The 27,042-nt window shown below is 43.7% G+C and overlaps 2 protein-coding genes across 2 annotated transcripts in view; both read left to right on the top strand.

Annotated features, from left to right (window-relative positions):
* The window catches only part of grk3 (G protein-coupled receptor kinase 3), a 42,688-nt gene extending 34,611 nt beyond the window's left edge, over positions 1–8,077 (top strand). Inside the window, exons 15-21 of the mRNA XM_070924680.1 lie at positions 2,703–2,803; positions 3,197–3,263; positions 4,789–4,884; positions 6,201–6,363; positions 6,449–6,585; positions 7,570–7,683; positions 7,779–8,077. Coding sequence (XP_070780781.1) covers positions 2,703–2,803; positions 3,197–3,263; positions 4,789–4,884; positions 6,201–6,363; positions 6,449–6,585; positions 7,570–7,683; positions 7,779–7,940 — 840 coding nt within the window. The 3' untranslated portion in view covers positions 7,941–8,077. The remainder of the gene's footprint in view (positions 1–2,702; positions 2,804–3,196; positions 3,264–4,788; positions 4,885–6,200; positions 6,364–6,448; positions 6,586–7,569; positions 7,684–7,778) is intronic.
* A 7,995-nt stretch (positions 8,078–16,072) lies between these two features.
* LOC139301080 (unconventional myosin-XVIIIb-like) overlaps positions 16,073–27,042 on the top strand; it is a 29,992-nt gene continuing 19,022 nt past the window's right edge. Inside the window, exons 1-13 of the mRNA XM_070924361.1 lie at positions 16,073–16,117; positions 19,911–20,054; positions 20,222–20,623; positions 20,866–20,929; positions 22,370–22,482; positions 22,570–22,737; positions 23,163–23,373; positions 23,450–23,592; positions 23,683–23,783; positions 24,227–24,290; positions 24,809–24,953; positions 26,293–26,457; positions 26,935–27,025. Of these exons, the coding sequence (XP_070780462.1) occupies positions 16,073–16,117; positions 19,911–20,054; positions 20,222–20,623; positions 20,866–20,929; positions 22,370–22,482; positions 22,570–22,737; positions 23,163–23,373; positions 23,450–23,592; positions 23,683–23,783; positions 24,227–24,290; positions 24,809–24,953; positions 26,293–26,457; positions 26,935–27,025 (1,856 nt within the window). The remainder of the gene's footprint in view (positions 16,118–19,910; positions 20,055–20,221; positions 20,624–20,865; positions 20,930–22,369; positions 22,483–22,569; positions 22,738–23,162; positions 23,374–23,449; positions 23,593–23,682; positions 23,784–24,226; positions 24,291–24,808; positions 24,954–26,292; positions 26,458–26,934; positions 27,026–27,042) is intronic.

Raw genomic sequence — 27,042 nt, 5'->3', positions numbered from 1 at the left:
AGACGAACGTCTTTGTGTGGTGGGTCGTCTTTTAGTCTCTCTGCTGCTACCGTCCGACGCCCGGCCGCCTGTTTACCTTGCTGTGTCAGGAGATGAGGCATATGACAGAAACCCGGCTTAGATAAACTGAACTAGTAGTGAAAGTACACCCCCCCGGGTTCAAATGGATTTATAGCCACCTTCAGCGCAAGTTTACTCAGCGAGTCGGGGATCTGTGGTCCGGGCAGGTTTTAAAAAAATAAAGAAGCTTTAAAATGCACAAGGCAGTTTCATCTGTTTTGAATTAAGTTTAAAGTCGTCCTTCAGTCCAGAATGTGTTTTGCTTCTTGTTGCTTCACGATGCAGAAAGATGAATGTGTTTGTTTTCACATTAATCTGCTGAAGGATGGAAGTTCCTCAGTTTAACACCTGGATGTACCTGCAGGATTTATGACATCACAGCTAGTTTGGAGCCAATCGGGGTCCAGTATGAAACTTGAAGCATCCCGGTCACAAACTCTGAGGATCATCGAGACGTAATTTTAGTTTTTAACGAGTTAATTAAATATTTTTAGAGAAAAAAACAAACCAGACACAAATTATTATTCCGGTGTTTTGAAACATGTCTGCATGTCCAACTTGCTACAGACACTGTTAATTATGTCAGTCCAAATTAGAATTTCTTAATGGGTGTTTACAACAGGCAGTGTTGGTAGTAATGAATAAGGAGGTTTGTTAACAACCTGTCTGACTGCTTGTTTGTTGTCAGACTCTTCGACATCAACACTTCCCCAGATCTGAGACAAGAACCGACCAAAAGTTAGAATCGCCATGTTTTCAGAGACGTTTCTGACACTACAGAAGCATTTCAGACTATACCCAGCCTTAATTAGAACATATTTAGAGCGATAATCAATCAATCAATCGCTCAATCCACAGAAAAGTAATCTGCAACTATCTGGATAATCCGATGTTTATTTTTTTGTTGTTCTTGTCATTTTATACATTTCTGAGATGTGAGGATTTGAGGCTTCTCTTTGTCAGACATGATTGTAAACTGAATATCTGAACTGACGAGTTCCAAAAGTTTGCATCATCATGTTTTCAGAGAACAAGGGTTACTGGAGACCCGTTGCTATGGACACATTTCAGGAGGACTGAGGTTTAATTGGACGTACAGAGTGTGTTCAGCCCGTCATCGTCTGTTAGAGGAATATTCTGTTGAGCTGTTTGATGTCACGTGTCAGATTCAGCAAACACTGATGAATAGCGTCCATTGAGCCCACCCAGTGACATATCTGCTCTCACCCACCTTTTTTCCCTTCTTCACATCCAAGCTCAGACAAGGTTACGGTTACAAACTGTGGTCGTGATCTTCAACGCTTTGCTCGTCTTCACTCTTCAGCAGCAAATCTCTGTGTCCATTTATGTGTTTTGTTCACGACATGAAGTTATTGAGAAGGGTGCCACACACACACACACACACACACACACACACACACACACACACACACACACAGGCACTATTTGGCTGAGCAGGACCTCTAAACAGAGAAAGTATGATCTTTCATAGCACAATAAATCCAGATTAGAATTTTAATCCAGCCACTTAATCTGGTTTATCCTCGTAATCCTCGTCTGTGGGTGTGTATGTGTGTGAGAGGGGGAGATGGGGGGGGGGGGGGGGGCTGCGATTCAGCCCCGACCAGCTAAAAATACAGCTCTATATGTCTTTGTGTTTATTAAACATGATGAATGGTCTCATTACATAAACACGACAGAAGCAGACAGCAGTGAAAAGGCTGAGAAGTGAGCAGCCAAGACAGGAAGAGATGGATAGGAGGAGGGATGGAACGGATCCCGAGAGATTCTGCTCTCAGCTGCCTCGTGGAGACGTCTCAGACACGAAGACGTGAAGGCCGTCAGCAGAAAACGAAAGGGACGGAGGCTCAGAGCGAGAGACGTGAGGGGAAAGGGACAGGTGTCCTAAAGACAACAGGAAGTTGATTATTGTAGTTCAGCTCATGGAGGCCATTAATGTGCTTCATAAATCAGTGTAATCTGAGCACACAGACATGATGCACACACTTCCCGACGATATCTTTATTTCAGATGTCCACTGTGAGTGAATGTCCATAAATCCACTTAGAAATCAGACAAAAAGACACTCGTCATACCTCCAGAACTTCCCTGAGAATCCTCCTGTTTTTAAGTTTCCTTCAGTGTCACAGTGATCCGGTGATAGCTGTCTGTACATCCACGAGTGCTCTGCAGACAGGAAGTGCTAATAGCTAATGCAGCTACTTTTGATGGTGCAGATTTGCCAAAATGTAAACAAATGCAGGCTAAAAAAAAACCAGGGCTCAAGTTGCTGCTAACAGCTAGCTAACTGACTGCCTCCATGGCAACATTATACTTCCTGTTTACCTCAAACCAAAGCCCCCAAATGATTATTAGATCTGTTTTTTTACATTACGTAGGCTCAGGATGTCACTGCCACTAACCTCCATCCACACATACAGAGATCTGCTCTGTGCTGAAAACCTTCAAGACAAAAACTCAACTATTTCCAAAGTGGGGGTGTAGATGGGGGGTGTTTGGGGTTGTGTCAGACTTCCTTGAAACCCCCCTGTACTACAGTAATAGGTGAAAACGATGTCAGTCTATTTTCAAACACCCCATTCTCACTTTTCAACCCCCCCCACCCCCCTTCTCTCTGGCAGAATGTGGAGCTACCAGACTCTTTCACTGCAGAGCTCAAAGACCTGCTGGAGGGGCTGCTGCAGAGAGACGTATCGAAGAGGCTTGGCTGTCAGGGCCGAGGGTACGACACACACACACACACACACACACACATTAACCTCCGTCCCACATCAGCGTTTACGTCCACAGGCGTGCAGATGAATTCATCAGTCAGACGTATTTTGTGCTCATTAAGGCCTGAAACACCGGCTGGTGCAGTGAAGACGATAGAGACGGACATCAAGTGATCCGATAGAAGCCGAGTTCCTAACTAATTTCATCAGCGCTGTCGTTTCCCATCAGCTTATGACTAAACCGGAGTGATGGATCACTGGCTGCACTGGGCATCTGGCTAAATAGCAGGATTATGAGTGTTTGTCTGAGGGGAGTAATGTGGCAAACACTGCCACCTAGTGTACAAAGGTAAACTTAACACCTCAGTGAACACCCCCCCCTCTGTGTCTGTCACATGCAGAGCCCCAGAGGTGAAGGAACACCAGTTTTTCAAAGGCATCGACTGGCAGCAGGTGTACCTCCAGAAGGTGAGCGAGCAGCTTTTTCTCCATCAATCCTCTTTTGTTCTTTTCTGTCTGAAAGATTTCTGCATCCAGCCTGTGAGCCTCCTCCTCCTGTCTGACTCCAGCGGGGGTCTTTTTACAGCCACAGTCAGCTATCACACTTCTCATATGTTTAGATGTAGAGAGACGTGACAAACGCCTGTTTATGATCGACAAATACAAACAAGATTTACAAATGACATCCGTCTTATCGGGTGGTGCCAATCTATTTTATCTTCTGGGGGAAAAGTTTTTCAACATCTCAAAACTTCACACACAAAAGAAACATGAGGCAGTCCGTGCACACACACACACACACACACTTAATAATCTGTACAATAATACACATTTATATACACAGGAAGCTCTTCAAAAGCAAATGCTATCAGAACTTAAAGTTGGATATGTGTGTAAAACCCATCATACTAATATAATCAAATATTATTGTTGTGGATTGGTCCATGAACACATTTGTCATCGTTTGTAAAAGTAACTGTTGCTGCTGTTTGGACCTTTTGTTAATGTACATTTCAACAAAATTCTTATTTTGGTTCGGACGTTCAAATTGAAAAGGCCAGACCAGCGTTTTTGCAGCGTTGAACTCTTTATCTACAAACGTGACGTGAGGGCTGTGAAGCTCTTAATCTGTTGGGATTCATTCAAACACGACCTCCTGTCTGTAACCCAACATTAAGCTTCTTAACAGGTGACTTCAGATTTGTTCAGAAGCAGTTGCATCTTAAAAGGCAGCAAACAGCTTCATCTTTACCCACAAGTCTTCCTCAGTTCAGTCAAATGTAAAACGGTGTCTCGGTGTTGTAATTATCTCTTTCCAGTTTCACATCTCGTTGTGTTAATGAGCAGAACAGCAACAGTGTAGTTCACTGAGAGCAGCAGGACATCAGAGTGACGTTGCATTTTGTGAACGCCCCCCACTGGAGAACCAGCAGAACCAACCATTAGATGGAAGTGACAGCACTGATAATCTGTACTTTACATGTTTGCTGAACATTTTCGAACACGCTCTGTGCAGCTTTAGATGATGTTTCGATTAGCTACGTTAGCTCCCTGCGCAGTCTCCGCAGTGATGCAGTAAACCATTAACGCTCATCTATAAATCCCTTTTTAAAAGTTACATCATCATGTTTCAGATGATCTGCTTCATCACATGATGATAATGGAATTAATGTAGACTTGACGTTCACTGAGATGAAGTTTCATGAGTCTACAAACTGATTTTTTAACTTTAGTGTGTGTCATTCGTAATACAACGTGTGAACTCATCGTCTCCTCCTTTTAAAGACAAACGCCTCCTGGTCTCCATCTGCAGCATCGGGTCAAGTCGCGGCTCTCTGCTGAAAGCAACACTGGATGGAGCCGCGCTAGTCATTAGTCCAGTACAGTTACAGTTGCTATGGTTACCCCATCACTTGAGGGAAGAGCTGCTACGGGACTGTCGCCTTGTTGTTGTGCTCACACTTGTTTCTCTTTCTGCCTTTTCCTCCTGTAGTACTCGCCTCCTTTAATTCCTCCCAGGGGGGAGGTGAACGCCGCAGATGCTTTCGACATCGGCTCGTTTGATGAAGAGGACACCAAAGGCATCAAGGTGAAGCTTCCACATCCACACACCAGTTCATCACTCACTCGCTGTAAACGGACTGTGAACGATGTCGTGACAACCTAAATGTGTATATCAGTATTTAAACAGAGGAGAGCCGAACATTCATCGTCGTAAATGATAATACACTGAAATAATTTGCGTCTGGGAGAACTTAATATAATCAGATTTTTCACTCATCTGACTTTTGTTTTTGTTTAGAAAAGAACAATTGAATCTATAAATCAAGAAAATAATATGCAGATGAATTGATAATGACAATGAAAGGGGTTTTGCACTGACATGGAGGGAACATCTCCTGCCTGTTATATAGTCCACTGCAGTGTAAACTTTAATGGAGGATTGAATACATTAAACAGCCATAAACCAACAGGCCACAAGTTATTACACCAGAGCTCTGACACGATCACTGCATGCTAACAGCTAAGAGCTAACTGGGAGGGTTGCGTCTCTGAGTGTTGACTCTTTTCTGTGTATTCCTTCTGTGCGGTGGAAGCGACATAAGGCTTGACGTTTCTCAGAAAGCCGTTAATACGTCGAGGCTGTAGTTTGTGCTTCAGTTCCTAATCTTATGGAAAGTTTCTGATCCTTTCTTTCACTGCAGGTGTAACTTTAGATTAGTAAGCTGGGTGTTTTGGAAAGAAGCAATTCAAAGCAGCGTATGGTTGTTTTCTTCTTCCTGGAACAACAGACTCATTACCATTAATGTGGCTGCAGTCAGAGTCGTTCCTCCAGCAGAGACATAAAGACGGGAGCGTTTGTTCACATTTCCCCAGACGGCGCTTCATTAACAGGAGTAACAATCCAACTAACGGCCGCGTGGTGACGTTCATCCAGTGTGAACTGAACAAGAGCCCACAGATGAGAAAGATCACTGCATTAAACTGAGAGCTGTGGAAATATTTAGTCTATCTTCATTGATATAGACAGGGTGGACAAAATATTAGAAACCCCTCAGTATAACACAACAGCAGCAGTTTCCAACTATGATGGAACACGTCTCTAAAGCAGAAACATTTAACATTATAATGTTAAATCATTTATTTATTGCAGGGCTGCTAGACTGCATTAGTTTAAGCTAGCTGTACCTAATAAACTGGCCCGAGTGCATATGAACTACAAATTCTGGATTAAACATTCAATGTTTAATGAAGCTACAAGAGATGTTTGACAATCTCTGTGTGTTAACTATTGAGCTAGTTGGTTAGCTTAGCCTAGCATAGATACTTAAAGTAGGGTGAAGCGGCTAGCCCGGCTGTGTATAAACGTCCTGCACCTTTTCTCTCCGTCTGTCCGTCCTGTAGCTGCTGGACAGTGACCAGGAGCTCTACAAGAACTTCCCTCTGGTCATATCGGAGCGCTGGCAGCAGGAAGTGGCGGAGACGGTCTACGAGGCGGTCAACTCGGACACGGACAAGAACGAGGCTCGCAAGAGGGCCAAGAACAAGCAGCTGGGCCACGAGGAGGGTAATGATGATCACCACAGACAACAAACACAAACGTTGTTAGAGAATCCGCCGGCTGCTTTCTAACCGTGTGTGTCCGTGTGCAGACTACGCCTTGGGGAAGGACTGCATAATGCACGGCTACATGTTGAAGCTGGGGAACCCGTTCCTGACTCAGTGGCAGCGCCGATACTTCTATCTGTTCCCCAACCGTGTGGAGTGGAGGGGAGAGGGGGAGTCACGGGTGAGTTCCCCTCCAGAACACACTCTTCATCACTTTCCACTCTGTGTTCATGTCTGTCCGTCATGAAGAGGGATTTCTGCTGCTGTTGACCTGTCTGTCAGTGTATGAACGCTGTCTGTCTGTCTGTCTGTCTGTCTGTCTGTCTGTCTTCACTCTGAAGGAGAAGTGGCTAAAACATTTTAAAAAGCAGAGAGATGGGGTGAGTGTTAACACCAGGTCCAGGTCCCTGCTGTGTTTGTCCAGACGGTGTTTAGAGCTGTAGTCCACCTCCCTGCTTCAGACTCAGTAGTGTGCTTCAGTGTTTTCACCCTCAAACTGCTGCTGCTGCTGCTAGATGAACAGCAGGAAGAGCCACCCTGAGAGGCGTTCAAGTGCAGGAACTCAGAGCTGCTTTCTTTTGGGGAAAGTCCGAGTCATATCCCGAGCGTTCAGAAGCAAACCAGTGGAAGTGTTTTTACTCTTCAGTGTTAGTCCTTTGAACCCTGACTGAGGACAAACATCCAGAAATCAAAAAGATCAACGATGCTCCTTTAACTTCAGAGGTTTCCTTCAGGGTCAGAAAGATAAAGCTGGTGTCAGTCCGTCTCTCAGTACTGTCTGACTTCCTGTCTGTGGCTGTCAGCTGATTGGAACTCTTTAGAAATGGCTCACAGATATATAGAAGAGCTGCAGCTACCTGTAAACAAGTGAGAGCCTGGCCCTGGGTCAGAGGGACAATAGACCAAGAACTTTAGTGAGTCCTCTCAGTGCACAGACCTATTAATAATAATAATAATAATAATAATAATAAATGTTCCAGGCGCCCGATGACATCATTTTACTGAGCCTTGATGTTGCTGTCAAGTCCTAAGTCTTCATAGGGATCAGGTCCATGTCAGGTCTCGGCTCTGCAGTAACTGTCTCATCAGCTGAGCCTTGACGCATCATTATCTGCTTACTGCGCGTCACCTTTGCTCTTTTCTGATTGGTTCGTTTTGTGTACAGCAAAACCTGCTGACGATGGAGCAGATCGTGACGGTGGAGGAGACGCAGATTAAAGACAAGAAGTGTATCCTGCTGCGCATCAAAGGAGGGAAGCAGTTTGTGCTGCAGTGTGAGGTAGGACCGCCGCCGCACGTTCTGTCATGACTTGTGAATCTCAACGAGACAAAGACAAAGAGCCGACCCCTTCCTGTCGTCGTTTCTGTCCGCAGAGCGATCCGGAGTTCGTGCAGTGGAAGAAAGAGCTGACCGAAGCGTTCACGGAGGCCCAGAAGCTGCTGCGTCGCGCCCCCAAAGTCATCGGGAAAGGCCGGGCGGGAGTGGTGGAGCTCTCCAAACCTCCCCTCACACACCGCAATAGCAATGGCCTGTGAATACACACACACATATATATGCACACATACACACCTTGACACTCACACACACACACACACACACACACACACACACACACACACACACACACTGCATCCCCCCTCCTCATCAGCCGCAGGACGTTTGTCCTGACACCCCCCCACAATGTCTCGCAGTGTGTGTATGGACCATGCCCACCAGCCTCTTACCCCCCCCCCCCCCCCCCCCCCCCCCCCCCACACACACACACACACACACACACACCATGACGACCAATCATAAGCGTGATCTAGTTTTTTTTCTGCCATGGGACGTTGCCAGTTCACGAGAGGAAGACGAGGAGAGAAGCATTCGGGAGGACTCAGCATGTGAAGAACCTCTGCATGAATGTGACGAGGACGGGCGCCCGGTCCTCTCGTGCCCCTGTCTTTCTCTTTTTCTCTGCCCCCCCCCCACCCACCTCCTCTCTCCTCCAGTGCCCCCCACCCTACCCCCCCACTCACTCTGTTTGAATCTGAGGGGGGCCTCTCTTTTGGATCTCTGTGAACCAGGACCCACAGCAGCCTGACGGACTCCTCACAGAGCTAAAGATCCGGTCAGCTTTGCTGTTGGCCGGCTGTGAGCCCCCGCCCCCCAGATGAGATCTCGCTTTAGCGAGGAATGTGTTTCTGCGAGAGGAAAAACAAACTAAACAAACGGCTGCTCGACTGGTTCCTCTCACCCCTCCCTCTACCTGCCCCCCCCCCCCCCCCCTCCGTTACTGAAGTGCGTGAAGTGCCAACATCAATATTTACTTGAGTCACCTGAGCGCCCAGGAGGACCCGCTTGGTGGCAGATATCGCCCCCGGATACACAGAGGCGGAGGGCGTTTGTGGGGTGGGGGTGGTTGATCATTCCAATGCAGAAAACAGGAAGTACAAGGACCACAGACTCTTTCAGATTGGCTCCTGTGCAGCCAGTTACCATAGAGACTGAGATTCCATTGGCTGACAAACAGCAGCCGGTTGCTATGGGAACCATGGAGACTGGTATACCTGGGGATCGGTAACCACGGACAACGGTGTAACTATTGTGTATGAAGGCTACACTTGCAGAAACAGAGGTGGCGGGGGGAGGGGGGGTGAGGCAGTGACTCTGAGTGTATATAAGAAACCTTTCTCTGTGCATCTCCAGTGTTTTAGTCCAACGTGTTTGCATTATCGGGGACTTCTCTGTCTGCCTGTTCGTGAATCTGTCCTGGCTTTTCGGGGTGGGAGGAATAAGAGGAGGAGGAGGAGGAGGCTCATCAACCTGCTGGGAGGGGGAGGCCGGGTGGGGGGGTGGACAGGCAGGAGTGTGACAGCTTTCGATCCCTCGCAGCGCTGCATTACCTCAGTTGGACTGTGTCAGTTTGAAGGCGTGGAGGCGAGGACCTTCACGTGTCGTCGTCCTGCTCGCGCACGTTCGTCCTCGTAGGTTCGCGGCTTCAGTCGGTCGGCTGTCGGTGCAGATGCTTGTGAGCGCCGGGAGGAGCTGAAGATAATTAAAGGAAACGTCCACCCTCAAACACACCAGACAGCCGTTTGTACTCATCGTCTCTGATGTCGGAGGCTTTTCAGGAGGTTTCTGTTGTTATGAAGTTCCTGCATTCCTGCAACCTGCGGCATGCACGCCGCTCTGTACTGGTTGAGTTGGCCTGCCTTTCCCAGAATGCACGCAGCTGTCGGTAGTAGCAGTGGGAAAATAACAATTAATCGAAATAAATTTTCTGTCGATGGATGAACGGTCTGATGCACGTGCGTTAAATCAGATCCGATGAAGAAGAACATGAAGGACTCTCCAAATCAAAACACAAATCCTCATATTTGTTTTTCAGTGAAGTCAGACAGCTGAAAGTGCCGCTGAGAGCTTCTGTAACAGTTTGCAGGCGGTTCAGGTGGACTCCCTGTACGTGGACCATGTTGACCGGCAGCTTGTCAGACTCAACATGTTGGAGCTGCTGTGTTTCAGTCCATCCAAACGCTTCTGTAACGTTCACGATCTCTAACGTCACCTCTCCAACTCTCCAGCTGTCTAACAAACGTCCCCGCCGTCCTCCGTCTGCGCAGGCGGTGACCTTCAGCCCACATCCTGGACTCAGTCAAAGGTCACTAAAAACAGAACTAGTAAATGCGTTAGCGTCCCTGTCTAGACGTGGAGAGGACGGAGCGCCGGTTTTGTTCCAAGGCTCGATTTTTACAAATTAGTTTTGTTACAAATGTCAGTGTGATTGGAAATGATCTCATGCTGCATTCATGACATATCAGATTTATCGTAATTACCAGTTTCAGACCTCTCAGCGTCAACATGGCGACAGAGAAACTCAGATTTCTGTTAAAGTCGCCGTGAAATGAGTCTTCATCTTCTGTAATGTGACGAGAGATTTGATTGGACTACTCCAAAGTGGGCGTGGCCTCCACTCACACATTCAGCGTCGCAGGAGCAACATGTGACTCTCTACCATCCATCCTTCATGACGTGAACATTACATCCTGATCAGAACCACGGTAGAGTCTGACGGCTCTTGAACGAAGCCTCTTCTTCTGCTCTAAAACGTTTACGGTTGTTTCTCCTCGAAGCTGCTCAAACCAAGATGGCAGCGTCTGTCTGACGTGTTTCAGGGTGGAGTTTTCCTCGAAGTCTAGTTTTGATTTTATGCCTTTTTGTTGTTCCTGAATGTGACACAGTTCAGATGAGGTGAAACGTTTTAATCGGGGCTTTTTTTTTTTTATGGTTTCACCGGCGGCGTCACGGAGCTCGTCGAAGTTTGTAGTCGTTTTAACCGAAGTGTTGAAGAACACGCGGCGGAGGAAGCGGAGGAGCCGAGTTATTGTCGGATACATTCATTAATTTCAGGGTTTTAATTTCTCATGCAGTTCAGTGTCCTCGTCTGTGACGTCCATGCATTTCCAGAGCTGTGATGTGACTTACAGTAGGAGGAGGTGGATTAGGGTGCATTGTGATTCTTTTCTTTCTTTGTAGCCTTTACCAGTCAGGGGGAGATATTATCGTCTTATAGAGAAATGTTGTCACCTCTCAAGGTGTCTTTTATTTTTGTAAACCAAAATGGTTTTTATTGTTTTCATTGAAATTTATGTTGTTGCACCTTTTTAGCCCAATGTGTTACTTAATAGTTGTTAAATGTGCCAAATAACTGTTGCTGATTGAGTGGAACCAATGGGAAGCCTCCTTTTCTGAACTTTGACCCTTCTCACCACGGCAACCGCCAGAATAAAAGCCACTGCGCACACACACACACACATACACACACACACACACACACACACACACACACACGGACTTTGCGGTGGAAGTTTTTGAAGGGTTCAAAACTGTGACCAAACCAAGAGGTGTGCGTGTGCGCGTGTGTGTGTGTGTGTGTGTGTGTCTCGTGGCTGCAGGTTTTCTTTCACACTGTGTGTTTGTCATGTGAGTGTGTGAGCATACGTGCGCTTCATCACCGCTTTGTACGTTTCATGATTTCTTTCCCGCCACACAGACTCTCAAACACGCTCAACACACGACCATTTAAAAAGGATGGCATTTAGGAAAAAAAAAAAATTCAAAGTATATATAAATATATGTGTATATGAAATGACGAAATGCTCTAGGTTTATTTAAAAGATTTAATGTAGAAAACAAAATGAAATTGTTGGGGGAGGACGGGGGTTTTGATGTGAGTATAATTGTTTGTGGTGAAGACTTCAGCTCAAATCTTGCACATAAAGACTTTAGATATTGTACCTGCGAGTTCCAGATGATTATTTTTGTTTGAATACAGGACTCTTTGCTCTTTCATATTTATTGCGTGCGAGGGGAGCGCTCTCTCACTCGACTCTCCTCCGCCGAGCGCTCGCTGTAGAGAATCCTCCAGTTTACACCATCAGAAACTCTCTTCTTTGTTTTTCATATGCCACAGACAAACACAGATACTACTGGCTTTGGGTTATTATTGCCATTAAGGTTATGATAATACTGATATATAATTGATAATATTATTCAATGATTATTATTAAATTTATTCTATTTCAATGATCTTTTGTTTTGTTTTGGAGACAGGTAGGACGTTGCGTGTTGGACTGCTTGTAAAAACAGTTCATGAATAAAAATCCTTTTTCCGTGTTGCCTCCTGTCACGTTTGCTTTGTGTTTTAATTTGTAAAGTAACTGAAGCTGTCAGATAAATGTAGTAAAAAGTACTCTGAGGTGTAGTCAAGAAGCAGTACGACTCAAGTAAAGTACAAGTACCTCAGGTTACTTGAGTTCATGTACTTAGTTAAACTCCAGCACTGTCTCCAGATGAAGGCCGCTTTCCAGATGTTAGTTAATCGAAGGAGCAGCTCTTCAGATCATCATCATCATCATCGACATCCAGAGGAGACGCCCAGAAGCTCTCAGTAAGTCCAGAAGTGAGCGGCATCAAATGTAAACGTATGATTACACTTCATGTGCTTTAAATCCACAGTGAGACGTTGAACTGAAGTTTAGAGCCGCGCTCTTCTTCTTCTTCATGGGATTAATTATACTGAAGTCGCTGATGAAGATGATCTGTTTTTAGCTGGTGATGGACAGCAGCTCATCACGTCTGTCCTCTTTGGTCCAGACTGAAACACGTCAGCAGCTGCTGGATGGACTGTGATGAGATGTGGTTCAGACCTTCATGGTCCCCTCAGGATGAACTGTAGTAACTCTGGTGATCCTCTGACTCTTCATCAGCGCCACCATCAGGTCAACATGTTAAAACTGCTCAGCAGCAGCTAGGTTAGCTAGAAAAAACAACATGAATTTATCTCCAGCATGTTAAAGTTCTGGGCATGATTTGTAGTCCTCTCTAAAGTACCAGATCTTTGAGCTACTAATATTCATTCTAGGCTAATGAACATTAGCATAAACAGTGTGATTAACATTAGCAAGCTAGCTGTCTAGCGTGGTAGCTAATGGTGAGCTTCTCAAGTTCACCAAGATTAAAAAAAAAAAAATGACATCTTGTATTTTAAAAGTGACTTAAATCATGTAAATGTCTTGGTTTATTAAATCATCAGTGTTTAAAACTACCGAGGATTTCATGAACTGATGAGACGAAGCATCAACAACACGACACGAGGCAGACGGAGGGTGTGGGCTTTGATTTTCAGTGAAAATAATAAAATATAACAGTAAACAATCTTTCTCTCTTGAAATGGTACAAATCATTCGTATATAAACATTTACCCCCCCCCCCCCCCCCCCCCCAAGACACCAGGAAGCTCCTCCTCTTCCTCACCACTCACTCTCAGCTGGAGCTGTCAATCAAACTGGACAGCTGATGCAGTGCAGATCTGCACATGTGCACTTGTGTCCTCTGAAGGAACAGCTGGGTCCATTAACCCCCCCCCCCCCCCACACACACACACACACACACACACACACATTCAAACACCTTTAGAGAAGAAGTCTTAGATAAAGTTGATAAAAACAATAGTTTCACCTGATCGTGTTTTTTTCTTCTTCTGGGAATTTGGATTCAACCAGTTCTCCAAACAGGGTCGTGTCCCCCCTCCCCCCCCCCCTCCTGACCTCCCTCCCCCTCCCCCTGCAGATATTTATAGAGGACTCGTCTGTCAGCCCTGCCGTCTTGCTTATCACTGTGTGTGTGTTATTGGCTGCAGACCCCCATGTGTCACTCTATTTTGGACTCCCCCCCCCCCCCCCCCAGTCTGTCCACGGTGTCTGTGGTGGTGTTTGTGTGACAGCAGGACTCTCGTTGGGCCTCACAGGATTTTGCCATAAACCATCTGGATCTTTCAGACGTTTCTTTGCCGTTTCTTTAAGGTACGCCGTCGGTGACTCCCCAGTGAGACAATCAGAGGTAATGACATTCTCCAGGTTTTATTTATAGATGACGTGAGGCGGCCTGACGGGGGCCTGACGGGGGCCTGGGTGCTGCAGCAGCCGGGCTGTGATTTGACTTTAACACCAGTTCAGACGCCGTCTTCTTCACTGGAACATTAGTTTTTATGGTTGTTCTGTGTAGAGCTCGTCTCTGTCTCTGGTGGCTCTTTAGGAGGACGTTTCTAGAGACTCCCCATGGGTCATAAATATGTCTGCTCATGTGTGAGATCTACAGTTTAAAACAAGTGGTGCTGGTCACTCAGGAGCTGGAGTAGGCCCCTGTAACTGTTTAGGTTTGAGTCGTCTGACTTATATGTTGTAAAATGTGGAATCAGTATGTTCAGAAAGTCATCCTGAAGAGTTTTTTGGTGTCTTTGCTGTGTTTATAAGATCAGATCAGAGATCAGAGATCGGAGCCTCGTCCTCTTTCAACTAGCTGTCGAGTTGTTTACTGGGACCAACTCAACCAGTCGCTTTCACTCTGTGTGATCCAGGCTGAAGGCAGTTCACCGGACTGGTTCTGGAGCGAGGTACGTGCCTCTGAAATGAGACAAATGCGTAACAGAACTCGAGCTCGCCCCCCCATTATTAGATGAGTAAGCTCAGATACATAGATCGAAACATGAGAGGCAGAGAAATAAACAGGAATCAAAGTGTGTGAACGGTCCGACTGGAAACTAATAATAACCTTTATTTATAGAGCAACACGTTTACAGACAGGAGGGCAGATACAAACAGATGCTGCGAGTTCTTTAATGCAGCTGGTTGATTTTGTTCGGTTGACGTCTGCAGTCTGAACCAGGAGTTACAATCATCCGACTGGCTGCAAACGAAGACACGAATGAAGGTTTTAATGTACTGAAACGAAAGCAAAGATCTCATCGTAGCACTTCATACATTCAAAACAAGAAATCTTAACTCAAGGTCTACTTACTAGCACCTTTCAGCTGATGGCTTCGTTTTTATGGCTCACAGATTCATTCATTCCCTCGGCTCTCATCCTCTCATTGTGAAGACGCTCTGATAAACCCGCCGTGCCCTCCACCAACCACCACCTGTCTCTGATAAACCCGCCGTGCCCTCCACCAACCACCACCTGTCTCTGATAAACCCGCCGTGCCCTCCACCAATCACCACCTGTCTCTGATAAACCCGCCGTGCCCTCCACCAATCACTTGGGCGTGGTCGGGGTGGAAGGTGGGCTCACAAAGAACAGGACTTAGGAGTCCGAGGTTCGCATCCAGAGTCCCGTGGTGGTTTGGCCAGAGCTGTGAGTCTAAACAGAACCACAAACACATGGAATGATGCTGCGGATGTCGTACTGCAGGATGGGATGTTTTGAAAACGGTGAAACAGTTCGTCAGTGAACATTAGCACGTCTGCGTCAGCTCGGATGATTGTCTATTTACACATCCAGCAGAAACGGAGCAACACTAGCATTCAACTGTTTGTGTCCACCTGTTGAACGTAAGTCCAGTATCAGTGTAATATGCGTAGTATACGTTATGGTATGGTAATGTGCAAAAACCAGCATAACAGAAAGTCATGTATTCGTGGTGGAGGCCAGACGGCAGCAGGGGGGGCCAGGCTGAGGCCGGACTGGGTCTTCTCACCTCTCTGTTGTCTCAGTAAAGTTTTGGACCATAAAACCAAAACAATGAGCTGAAAGACACTAACAGGGGCACACAATCATTTCTTCCATTGTTAATATCAAATATTGATTAGTGCAGCTTTAAGCCTGATTTCAGCTCCCCCTCTCACTGCTGACTTCCTCTCAGGCCTGTCAGGCTGTCAGTACGATATGCAGACAGGTAAAAAGCTCACGAGAGTATGATGGATGACACCAAAATGAAAAAGAGGGTTAGAGTTTGTGTGACTCTTTCCTGAAGACTTGATTATGTGACAACAGAGCGTCTCAGCCTCTGAACAGACGGACGAGGAGACGAGTTTCTGAAAGAATAATGACGCCTCAGTGGACACAAAGTGGCTGTGAAACATCTCAGTAATGGAAAAATGAGTGTGTGTTTGACTGATTCGATCCGAGGGAATGAAATGTTCTTTTACTGTCTCAGTACCTTCAAGTTGAAACTCACATCCGACACTTTCTTCACTCTCAACTGTCTCTCTCTATTGTCAGGTTGTTTGTGTCCCTGCGCTCACACACCACCACTCTGACGTCACATCTGGCTGACATCTGTGTGACCCCCCCCCCCTCCCAACACACCCCTGAACCCACCCCCCCACCCCTCACCCCCTGATCAACCATGGCACTGTCTTCACGCTTAAAACTGTGGGAGCAGAAGGGAGGTGCAGAGTTGCTGCATGCTGCGTTAACTGAGCATCTAATATGTAATCTTGACTGCACGTGTGTGTGTGTGTGTGTGTGTGTGTGTGTGTGTGTGTGTGTGTGTGTGTGTAGTAGATTGATTACATGGTGAGTGCACACTTTGTTCTAACCCTGAATCATGGTGGCTCGTCACTGTGAGGCCTGCTGCTGCTGTGATCGGTGTGTTAGTCATCCTGCATGTCGGAGCTTTTTAAAGCCGCATGCTGTCACCAACATGTGTGGCTTTGGATCTGGCAGGAGCTGATGTCTGCGTTGTTGTTCAATACTTCAGTACAATCAAAGTCAAAATATGAAAGTTCAAATTTGAAGTACGACTTTCTTTTTTTTTTACCAACATTCTTTTTATTGATTTTTACAACTTAACAAAAAAAAAACAATTAAATGTTAAACAAAACAAACAGATTTCACCCCCCATGTTATTCCGGTTCTTGGTTTGGTATCAGTTCAATGAGTTATACTCTATTCTAGTCCGTTTTATAGAAGAAAAACCCAAAACACACTTCTGTTGTATTGGTCCACTATCTGCTCGTCCCCAGGCACTTCCATCATATGCGTCAAGTCTGTTCCCGTTATGTAGCACATGAAGGGGTCCCAGATCTGATGGAAATGATGTTGTTGATGTTTTATTTTGTTGTAATTTTCTCTAAAGGGAGAGTTGTAGATAGCTCAGACAACCATCTGCTTACTCTTGGTCTTCTGATGTTTTCCCATGAGAGGGTTATTACTCTTTTTGCCAATAATATGCTTAAATCTACAAATATTCGTTGATTCTTTTCAATTTTCAAATTATTTTGGTATAAAGCTAATATAAGCAGCTGTGGGACAAAGGGTACTGCAATCTGTAAAATGTCTTGGATGCTTTGTTTCACTTCTTGACAGAATTTTTGTATTTCAGTACTCTGCCAAATACAGTGGAACATTTGGTACAGATATCGGGTACGGCTCTATTATATCTGTTGGGTTTTTCCGGGGTTATATACGTTCGCATCAACCAGTTATATTGCAGTAACTTGATGAATATTAGTAGTTCTCTCCTCCCACTCTTCCACTGAGACGTCTTCATGCCTCCATCCTCTCCACGGATCACTCTGTACATCCATCTACCAGCCGCTGATATGTTTTGGAAATTAAGCCCTTCCTTAAACAATTCATGGTCATTAGTTTTTCTATGATAGACAGTGAGGGGATGCATAAAGTTTGATTTTGTTGTGTTCAGCTGCAGGTATTTAAAGAAGTGTTTACGGGGTATATAAAATTTATCAACTATTTCTTCAAATGTCATCAGCAGCTTTTGCGGCTTGTAAAGATCTCCTATTTTTCCCAGCACCTTTGTAGCCCAAGATTTAAATCCCTCATCTGCTTTTCCTGGAGAGAAGGAGTCATTTCTCCATGTTGGACTGAAGGCAGAGAGAGAGGACGTCTCTTTCAGATACTTTTTAACTTGGTGCCACACGACAATCATGTTTCTCACTGGAGAGTTTGTTGTATTCTTTTTAAGATTTTTGACGTTTGCTGAGTACAAATAAATAGGGAGGGGTAGACTTAGCTGGAGTTCCTCCATCTCCCTCCAGAGAGGAACATCTCTGTCTGTGAAGTAGAACAACAATGTTCTTAACTGTGTTGCCCAATAATACCAAAGTGGAGTGGGACATTTAACCCCCCCTCTGTCATAAGGCAAGTACAATAGTGACAGTCGTGTTCGGGAACGTCTATAATTCCACATAAATCTAACAAACAGTCTTTTTAAGTACGGCTTTCTACTTATATACGCTGGAAGAAGTATTCAGATCTTTTACTTATGTAGTAGTAGCTACTAATACCACACTGTGAAAACACAAGTAAAAGTCCTGCTTTCAAAACCTCAAAAAGTAGAAAAGCTAGTTTTAACTACTTTATATACAGTTAACTAGTTTAACTGCTTTATATACAGTTAGCTAGTTTAACTGCTTTATATACAGTTAGCTAGTTTATCTACTTTATATACAGTTAGCTAGTTTATCTACTTTATATACAATTAGCTAGTTTATCTACTTTATATACAATTAGCTAGTTTATCTACTTTATATACAGTTAGCTAGTTTAACTGCTTTATATACAGTTAGCTAGTTTATCTACTTTATACACAGTTAGCTAGTTTAACTGCTTTATACACAGTTAGCTAGTTTAACTGCTTTATACACAGTTAGCTAGTTTAACTGCTTTATATACAGTTAGCTAGTTTATCTACTTTATACACAGTTAGCTAGTTTAACTGCTTTATACACAGTTAGCTAGTTTATCTACTTTATACACAGTTAGCTAGTTTAACTGCTTTATATACAGTTAGCTAGTTTTAACTACTTTATATACAGTTTTTTGTCAAATATCATCAAATCATTTTCACTGGTTTAATTTTTGACAAATCTTTGTTTTACAACCTTATTATATATCTTTTTTATGTAAAATCTGTAAAGTAACTGAAATCAGGGCCAGATTAATCTGCCAACGTGCTGACCTGATCGCAGTAATAATAGATTATTTTTGGCCGCGAAACAATCTATTTAAAAAACATAGTTTAATTTTATGTAAAGCTTCTGAATACTTGTTTTGAACTCTAAAATCTTTTGTAATGAAATTCTGAAACAGATCAGTTAAGGTTCAAGGCATGACACACTTCAGTGCAGGTTTTTAAAAACTGCTACCATGGCTCTGGTTAGTCGTACTTTACACAATATGATAAAAGCTTTTTCAAGCACACTCGTGTGAATCCTGGTCTAAATTCGGCATTAGGACTAGACTTTCATGAACTGTGTGAGCAGGAACATGATATTGGTGATGAACTGCGATTGGTTGATGCTGAAACAAACTCAACATGATATTTATACAAACAAACCCATTAATTAAGTTTAATTTGCAGCCTGCTCACATTCAGTGGTGGAGGACGTACTCAGAGCTCGAAGGGACACCGTCACAATGCTCATTTTGTCCAACCAACAGTCCAAACCTCAACATTAAAATGTACGTAGTTTCATTCCAGCAGTGCTCATGTCTATGTAAAGCCAGTACACCCATCACACAACCATAGGTGTTATAATAAGGCATTACTCAGCGAGTTCCTCACAAAGTTTCTCATGATTACATATTGCAGCTTGTCACAGAATGTGAAACAGCTGTCCTCCCGACCTTTATGATATTCCCTATCGTGCCAGCAGGTGATAGCTATTAGTGAAATGTCAGGTCTCTGTCCACCTCTCTGTTTGGCGCTTCTCGTTCCCTCATGACGCTCGTCATAGATGCTGAATCATATTTCCTGACTGTGAAAAGTTGAGGAGATTACAGTTGAAGACGACTGAGTCTGGAGGTGAGAGATTTGACTCTAGAAGATAGCGATCATTGATGATATGTAAGGTGACCTGCCCCGTTTCTGGCAGACCTGTTCAGACACTCATCGTGACCAAACTGCAGTTCTAATCAGCTTGTTTCAGCGTGACGTGCCTCCCTGCGTATGAACCCTGCTGCTTCTCTGGTGTTTCAAAGGGAGAGAAAACATGTTTAATGTAGTTTGTGTCTTTGAGTCTTTAATGCGACGTGAATGTGTGCATGTGTGGGAAAAGTCACAAACTTGCATGTACGGTTTTTACATCCAAATTGAGTTTCAAATGTTCAAACCACCACGTTGATGCTGTGTTTATCTCATTCATACTCAGCATGCAGCATGGACCTAATGCACTGTACATCCAGACCGTACAATGACTTGCTGTCTAATTCTACAACAGATAAAGGAGGAGAAGACGCAGGTGGTCGCGGCCGAACCTCCACCGCCGCTGTCAGCTCTGCCAGGCGGCTTCCTCAAACAGCTGGTCAGAGATTCAGAGAAGGAGACCAAACATAAAGAGCCAGAGGCCAAAGACGAGAGACCAGTGAGGGCTTCTCTAAACTTCTAGACTGATACCACTCTCATGTCTGCACACTAAATATGAAGACTGGAGGGAACAGTGCCAACACTACCAACGCCACCAATCAACACTTTATATCTCGTTTGTTTCATCTGTTCCTTAAACTTCCTGTCTGGTTTTTTCCCCCGCAGCCAAACAAACTGAGCGACGGCCTCGTGCAACAGTTCCTCCTCCCAGATCAGACTCCTCCGATCCTCGAGGCTGAGATGTCGCTCCGGGCCGAGCAGCTGATCCAGAACAGCAAGCAAGGACCCAACTCGGTCCAGCCGGACGGCAAGTCCTCGTCTCAGAGGCACACAGTCGGTCCTGAAGCTGGCAAAAAACAGGAAACCAGACAGGAAGTAGCGCCAGAGCCACCAAAGCAGCAACAGGACATGAGGCCAGAGAAGAGCAAGAAGACGCCGCAGGCCGAGAAAAAGAAGGAGAGGATAGAGGAGGTGGAGCAGGTGGAGCAGGTGGAGAAGGAAGAGGAGAGGCAGGAGCCAGAGGGAAGGCAAGCAGACACGACCATAACAGAGCGTGACAGGAGAGAGGTACGTGTGCATGTTGCAGTCATCATTCATTATGTGGAGTCTGAGGTTGTAGACCTACAGCCCATTCATCCCAGCAGCATGTATTACTGTCCGCTGGGGGCGCCAAGTACAGAAATCTTCAAATGAGTAGCCTATAAAACAACACAAACAGAAGGATAAACAGGAAGGACAGAAGGATAAACATCTATTTCACAACTATTCTGTTAGTGTCTCTGCTTCTCTGTTGTTCCCTTGTTTCTCAGGTGAGGGATGTGTGGTATGAAGCTGGGACTGTGTGGTTTGTCCACAAGGATGGTTTCACCCTCGGTGAGATATGAAAACAACCCCACACACACACACACACACACACACACACACACACACACACAATGGGTATTGTAGTATTTTGAATAAAAATGATGGACAAAATATGATTTCTCAGGAACAAAGTTGAGAAAGTTGTGTGTGTCTATGTTAAGTGGCTTTGAGGATATTGTTGGCCAAGTACAGATTTTCATATTAATCGAAGATTAATATTAATTAAAGATTAATATGTTAAAAGTGCTGGTTTCAGTGTGGATGAAAAGCCAAAATGGAGTAGAAGAGATGTGTCTATCCACACTAGTGTGAACATGGAAACAGTCTCTCTCGTTTAGGCCCTAATGTGTGTGGATTAGTAGAGGACTCTACTAATCCACACACAATCTCTCATAATCTTTTAGCCTGTTATATTACCTACATATCATTACATATTAGTACATATTAGTTACAGCAGAGTCTCCCCTGAATCCACTCCATCTGCTCATTTCATCCAGCCAGCATCCTCACATCCATCCTCACATCCAGCTACTTACTGTCCTGCATTAATCCCATTAGACCTTCATGTGGCCACACAACCCCAGAACCAGACCCATGAGCTCTTTTACATGCAGGGATCAGAGAATTATGCAGCAGCTTACAGAGACATTCACACACAGCAATACACTTTCATTTTCTTCTACTCCACAACATTTCAGAGGGAAATATTGAACTTTTTGCTTCACTGCATTTATTCAGTCAGTTATTCACTAATTACTTTACATTAAAAAACATATGAGAAGCTTACAAAATACATTGTTAAAGATCAAACCAGTGTTTAGTTGATGCCTCAAGTACCTAAAACTAGCTAACTGTAAATAAAGTAGTTAAAACTAGCTAACTGTGTATAAAGCAGTTAAACTAGCTAACTGTATATAAAGTAGTTAAAACTAGCTAACTGTGTATAAAGTAGTTAAACTAGCTAACTGTATATAAAGTAGTTAAACTAGCTAACTGTATGTAAAGCTGTTAAACTAGCTAACTGTATATAAAGCAGTTAAACTAGCTAACTGTATATAAAGCAGTTAAACTAGCTAACTGTATAAAAAGTAGTTAAAACTAGCTAACTGTATATAAAGTAGTTAAACTAGCTAACTGTGTATAAAGCAGTTAAACTAGCTAACTGTATATAAAGTAGTTAAAACTAGCTAACTGTATATAAAGTAGTTAAACTAGCTAACTGTGTATAAAGCAGTTAAAACTAGCTAACTGTATATAAAGTAGTTAAACTAGCTAACTGTATATAAAGTAGTTAAAACTAGCTAACTGTGTATAAAGTAGTTAAACTAGCTAACTGTATATAAAGCAGTTAAACTAGCTAACTGTATATAAAGCAGTTAAACTAGCTAACTGTATATAAAGCAGTTAAACTAGCTAACTGTGTATAAAGTTGGTATGTACTCGTTTCAGCCACTCAGCTGAAGCCAGATGAAGGCACACCTGAACTCCCAGAAGGCCGAGTGAGGGTCCGCCTGCAGACAGATGGGTCGCTGCATGATGTTACAGAGTATGAGATTGAGAAGGTATCTCAGTGTCCTTCCTTTTGAACATCTTTCTGTCTGTTGTCAACATTGAGTGGACTGACAGTGTCTCCTCCTCCTCCTCCTCAGTGTAACCCCTCAGATCTGGACCTGTGTGAGGATCTCAGCGACCTGCAGAGCGTGAACGAATGTGGAGTCCTGCACACTCTGAGCTGCCGAGCTAAAGCCAACATGCCGCTCACACATGCAGGACCCAACCTGGTCAACTTCTGGCCTCCGCTGCAGGCCCACAGCAAGGTGACAAACACATGGTGGATTAAAGGCCCACATATGAATATTAATAGTTCTCGGACAGACAGAAACAGTTCATTCCTATGAGTTATGGACTGTAAATAAGTAATTTTCTTCTTAAATAAACTAGTTATGGATCAGAAAGCTGAGTATTCATCTGCTTTTTGTAGGTATTGTGTGGGTTCTATGGCAAAGATTCTTTTGGGTAAAATAACCACTTTAAAAGACATAAAATGAAGTCATTATAACCTTCTTTCTGTTGTTTAATGGTTTACAAAAGATTAAATCTCAACATTTTCTGTATAAATGATTTGTAAACAATTAGTTCATCATTAACTTCTATGACTCGTAACTGATCATTTTTATAAAGTGTTTCCAGCGTTTGAACCATTTTCATCCTTCTTCTTCTTCTTCTTCTTCTTCTTCGTCAGACTCCAAAGTCTCGGCGAGGGGAGTCGGTGTGGGATGCCCCTCCTGCTCTCTCTGCTCTGGTGAAACGGGTGTACGTGTCCACGGTCGGCACCAGAAGAGACCACAGTGTGTGTGCGGTGGGACGCAGCGGGACCGGCAAGACCACGTCATGCCAGGCCTTCACGCACGCTCTCCTCAAACAAGCTGGTACAACCGGAGAGAAGATGAGCGGTGAGTTCAGCAGCGGGGGGGGGTTCATGTCCCCACTTTGCAGCCTGTTAAATCAGATTTTTTTATCTTTCACCAGTGGAGCGCGTGCAGGCGATGTTCACCATCCTGAGGTCTTTCGGCTGCGTCAGCTCTCCGCACAGTGACGCTTCGTCTCGGTTTGCCATGGTCTTCTCACTGGACTTCAACCACGCTGGACAAGCTGCTGCTGGACACCTACAGGCACGCAACACACTTATCTAACAGAGTCAGGCACGGTTGCATTACATAGTTACTCATGTCTTCTGTTCCTTTCCACCGTCTCCCCATCAGACGATGATGTTGGACAAATGGAAAGTGTGTCAGAAAACTCAAGGAGAGAGTAACTTCCTGGTCTTCTCTCAGATGCTGGGAGGACTCAGCACAGAGATGAGGTAATCTGCAGAGGTGGAAAGTAGATTTACTCTGTACCTCTTAAAATTCATGAACATCTTAAGGTACTTGTACTTTACTTGAGTATTTCCATTTTATGCTAGGTATTACAAAAAAACACGATAAGCTCATAAAATACAACACATTGTTAAAATCCAGAAAATAAATACAACTTTCCAGAACTTTTTCTTCTTTCCTCTCACATGAATCGTCGCTCAGATTTAACTGATGACCCTTTGAAGGTGTCGGAGCCCTAGGTTGGGAACCACTGGACTAAACTAGCTAACTGTATATAAAGTAGTTTTAATAAAGAGGACTTTAACTTGTAATAAAGTGTTTTTACATTATCATATATTATAGATTTGTGACATTATGGTGTTTTGACTACTTATCAACGTGTGCCTGACATGTTCTGAATATTCTCCCATCGATGATTCTTCATTAGGACTGAACTGCAGCTGCATCACCTTCCTGAGTCCAACTCTTTTGGTATCGTTCATCCCACCAAGGTACAGTGAGTGCAGCTCAAGAGTGGGGTTTAGGTGGGGGGGGGGGGCGGGGGGGGGTTCTAAAGTCTGTTCATCTGTCTCAACTCAGTCCCCAAACAAGTGCAACACTAAACCAACCCTTTATAGAGCACATTGACCTGACTTGTTTAGTTTACAACTTGAGACCTTCTTCTGACTTGCAGAACAATGGCGTGATCCCACCTCTGTTTTTTTAAATACACATGTCTAGATCAGCATGAATTGCACGAGAGGTTGAGGAGATCTTTGTGTTTACGATGTTGTCGTGACCACCGTGTCACCGCTCATGTAAGGGAGAAGTACTGTGGGATTAAAGATAGAAAAATGAGCCAAAAAGGGCTTTTTGAAGAGGCAAAGTGATGCGGTGAAGAGACCGATCCTGAAGAGACTCTGAGGGATGAGATGTGACTCATCTGTTCTTCCACCTTATTAAGTGTCTGATTTCTGAGACAGAATAGAGACAGACCGTCCCTCCTCCCTCCCTGTCTGTCTGTTGTTAGGTTGAGGAGAAACAGCGTGCGGCCGTTGCCTTCACCAAGCTGCTGACTGCCATGGAAACGCTCGGCTTCTCAGCAGGCGAGCAGAAGGCGATATGGCATGTCCTGGCTGGTATTTACCATCTGGGAGCTGCTGGAGCCTGTAAAGGTAACACTGATTCATCATCATCATCATCATCACTCACACACTGTTAGTGAACCCTCGAGACAGCAGTGCTGGAAGAAGTATTCAGATTCTTTACTTAAGTAGAAGTACCAGTACCACACTATACACTGTGTTACAAGTAAAAGTCCTGCATTCAAAAGTAAAAGTAAAAAAGTAAAGTAAAAGTACTGATTCTGCAGTAAAACGTCTCCTGTGACTTCTGTGATGCTATCTGACATTATTAGATTAATACTGATGCATCAATGTTAGCGCAGCATTTACTGTTGTAGCTGCTCGAGGTGAAGCTAGTTTAACTACTTTATATACAGTTAGCTAGTTTAACTGCTTTATACACAGTTAGCTAGTTTAACTGCTTTATATACAGTTAGCTAGTTTAACTACTTTATGTACAGTTAGCTAGTTTAACTACTTTATATACAGTTAGCTAGTTTTAACTACTTTATATACAGTTAGCTAGTTTTAACTACTTTATATACAGTTAGCTAGTTTAACTGCTTTATATACAGTTAGCTAGTTTAACTACTATATACAGTTAGCTAGTTTAACTACTTTATACACAGTTAGCTAGTTTAACTACTATATACAGTTAGCTAGTTTTAACTACTTTATATACAGTTAGCTAGTTTAACTACTATATACAGTTAGCTAGTTTTAACTACTTTATATACAGTTAGCTAGTTTAACTACTTTATATACAGTTAGCTAGTTTTAACTACTTTATGTACAGTTAGCTAGTTTAAGTACTTTATATACAGTTAGCTAGTTTAACTACTTTATATACAGTTAGCTAGTTTAACTACTTTATGTACAGTTAGCTAGTTTAACTACTTTATATACAGTTAGCTAGTTTTAACTACTTTATATACAGTTAGCTAGTTTAACTGCTTTATATACAGTTAGCTAGTTTAACTACTATATACAGTTAGCTAGTTTAACTACTTTATACACAGTTAGCTAGTTTAACTACTATATACAGTTAGCTAGTTTTAACTACTTTATATACAGTTAGCTAGTTTAACTACTATATACAGTTAGCTAGTTTTAACTACTTTATATACAGTTAGCTAGTTTAACTACTTTATATACAGTTAGCTAGTTTAACTACTTTATACAGTTAGCTAGTTTAACTACTTTATACACAGTTAGCTAGTTTAACTACTATAAATTCAGTTAGCTAGTTTTAACTGGATGCTGAACTTGTAAGGGAGTATTTTCTACATTGTTGGTACTTTTACTTAAGTAATGGATGTGAGTACTTCTTCCACCGCTGTCTCTCAGTAAACTCTGTTATAATCTCTGTGTTTTCTCTTCCTTGCGTCAGTGGGCAGGAGACAGTTTGTGAATTTCGACAGTGCTCAGGTGGCCAGCAGTGTGCTTGGCTGTGAGGGAGAGGATCTGCACACTGCCGTCTTCAAACATCACCTCCGGCAGCTGCTGCAGAGAGCCACCGGGGGCAGCAGAGAGAGACATACTGAGTCAGAGGAGGGTGAGACACACACACACACACACACACACACACACACACACAGCTTTACTGTCGTTGTTGTGCATATGACAATAAAGAGCTTAACTCAAACTCAGCTGTATCTAATATATATTTCTCCTAAAACTAGTAGCCTACCAGATTACAAAGGTTTTTTTAAGGAAACTTCCTGATGAAATGATTAGGTGATTATTGACCTCTAAAATAATTTGTTACTATTTTATTTTCCAACATAAAGGTCTAAATGCTGTTTCGAAGCCACCTCAGTGTCTCAAATATACTGACCGGAAATAACCTAACAAAACTGTTTAGGTTTTTAACTGTAGAATGCAAACTGAAACAAACTGAATGCTAGCATGCTAACATGCTATCGTAGTACTGTAGATTAAAAGCCAGCGGATCACAAAGTGTGTGTTGGACTGACAGACACACAGTGAGAAGAACATCTTAAACCAGGTCCTGTGGTCCTGGTCTCTGCAGGTCCCAGGCTGACAGCTGCTCAGTGTGTTGATGGAATGGCTGCTGGACTCTACGAAGAACTCTTCACTGTCATAGTCTCACTTATCAACAGGTATGGATGCATCTCAG

The sequence above is a fragment of the Enoplosus armatus genome, chromosome 18 (assembly GCF_043641665.1).
Source record: "Enoplosus armatus isolate fEnoArm2 chromosome 18, fEnoArm2.hap1, whole genome shotgun sequence".
In the NCBI taxonomy this organism is placed as follows: domain Eukaryota; kingdom Metazoa; phylum Chordata; class Actinopteri; order Centrarchiformes; family Enoplosidae; genus Enoplosus; species Enoplosus armatus.
This window is presented reverse-complemented; position numbering and strand designations above follow the sequence as displayed.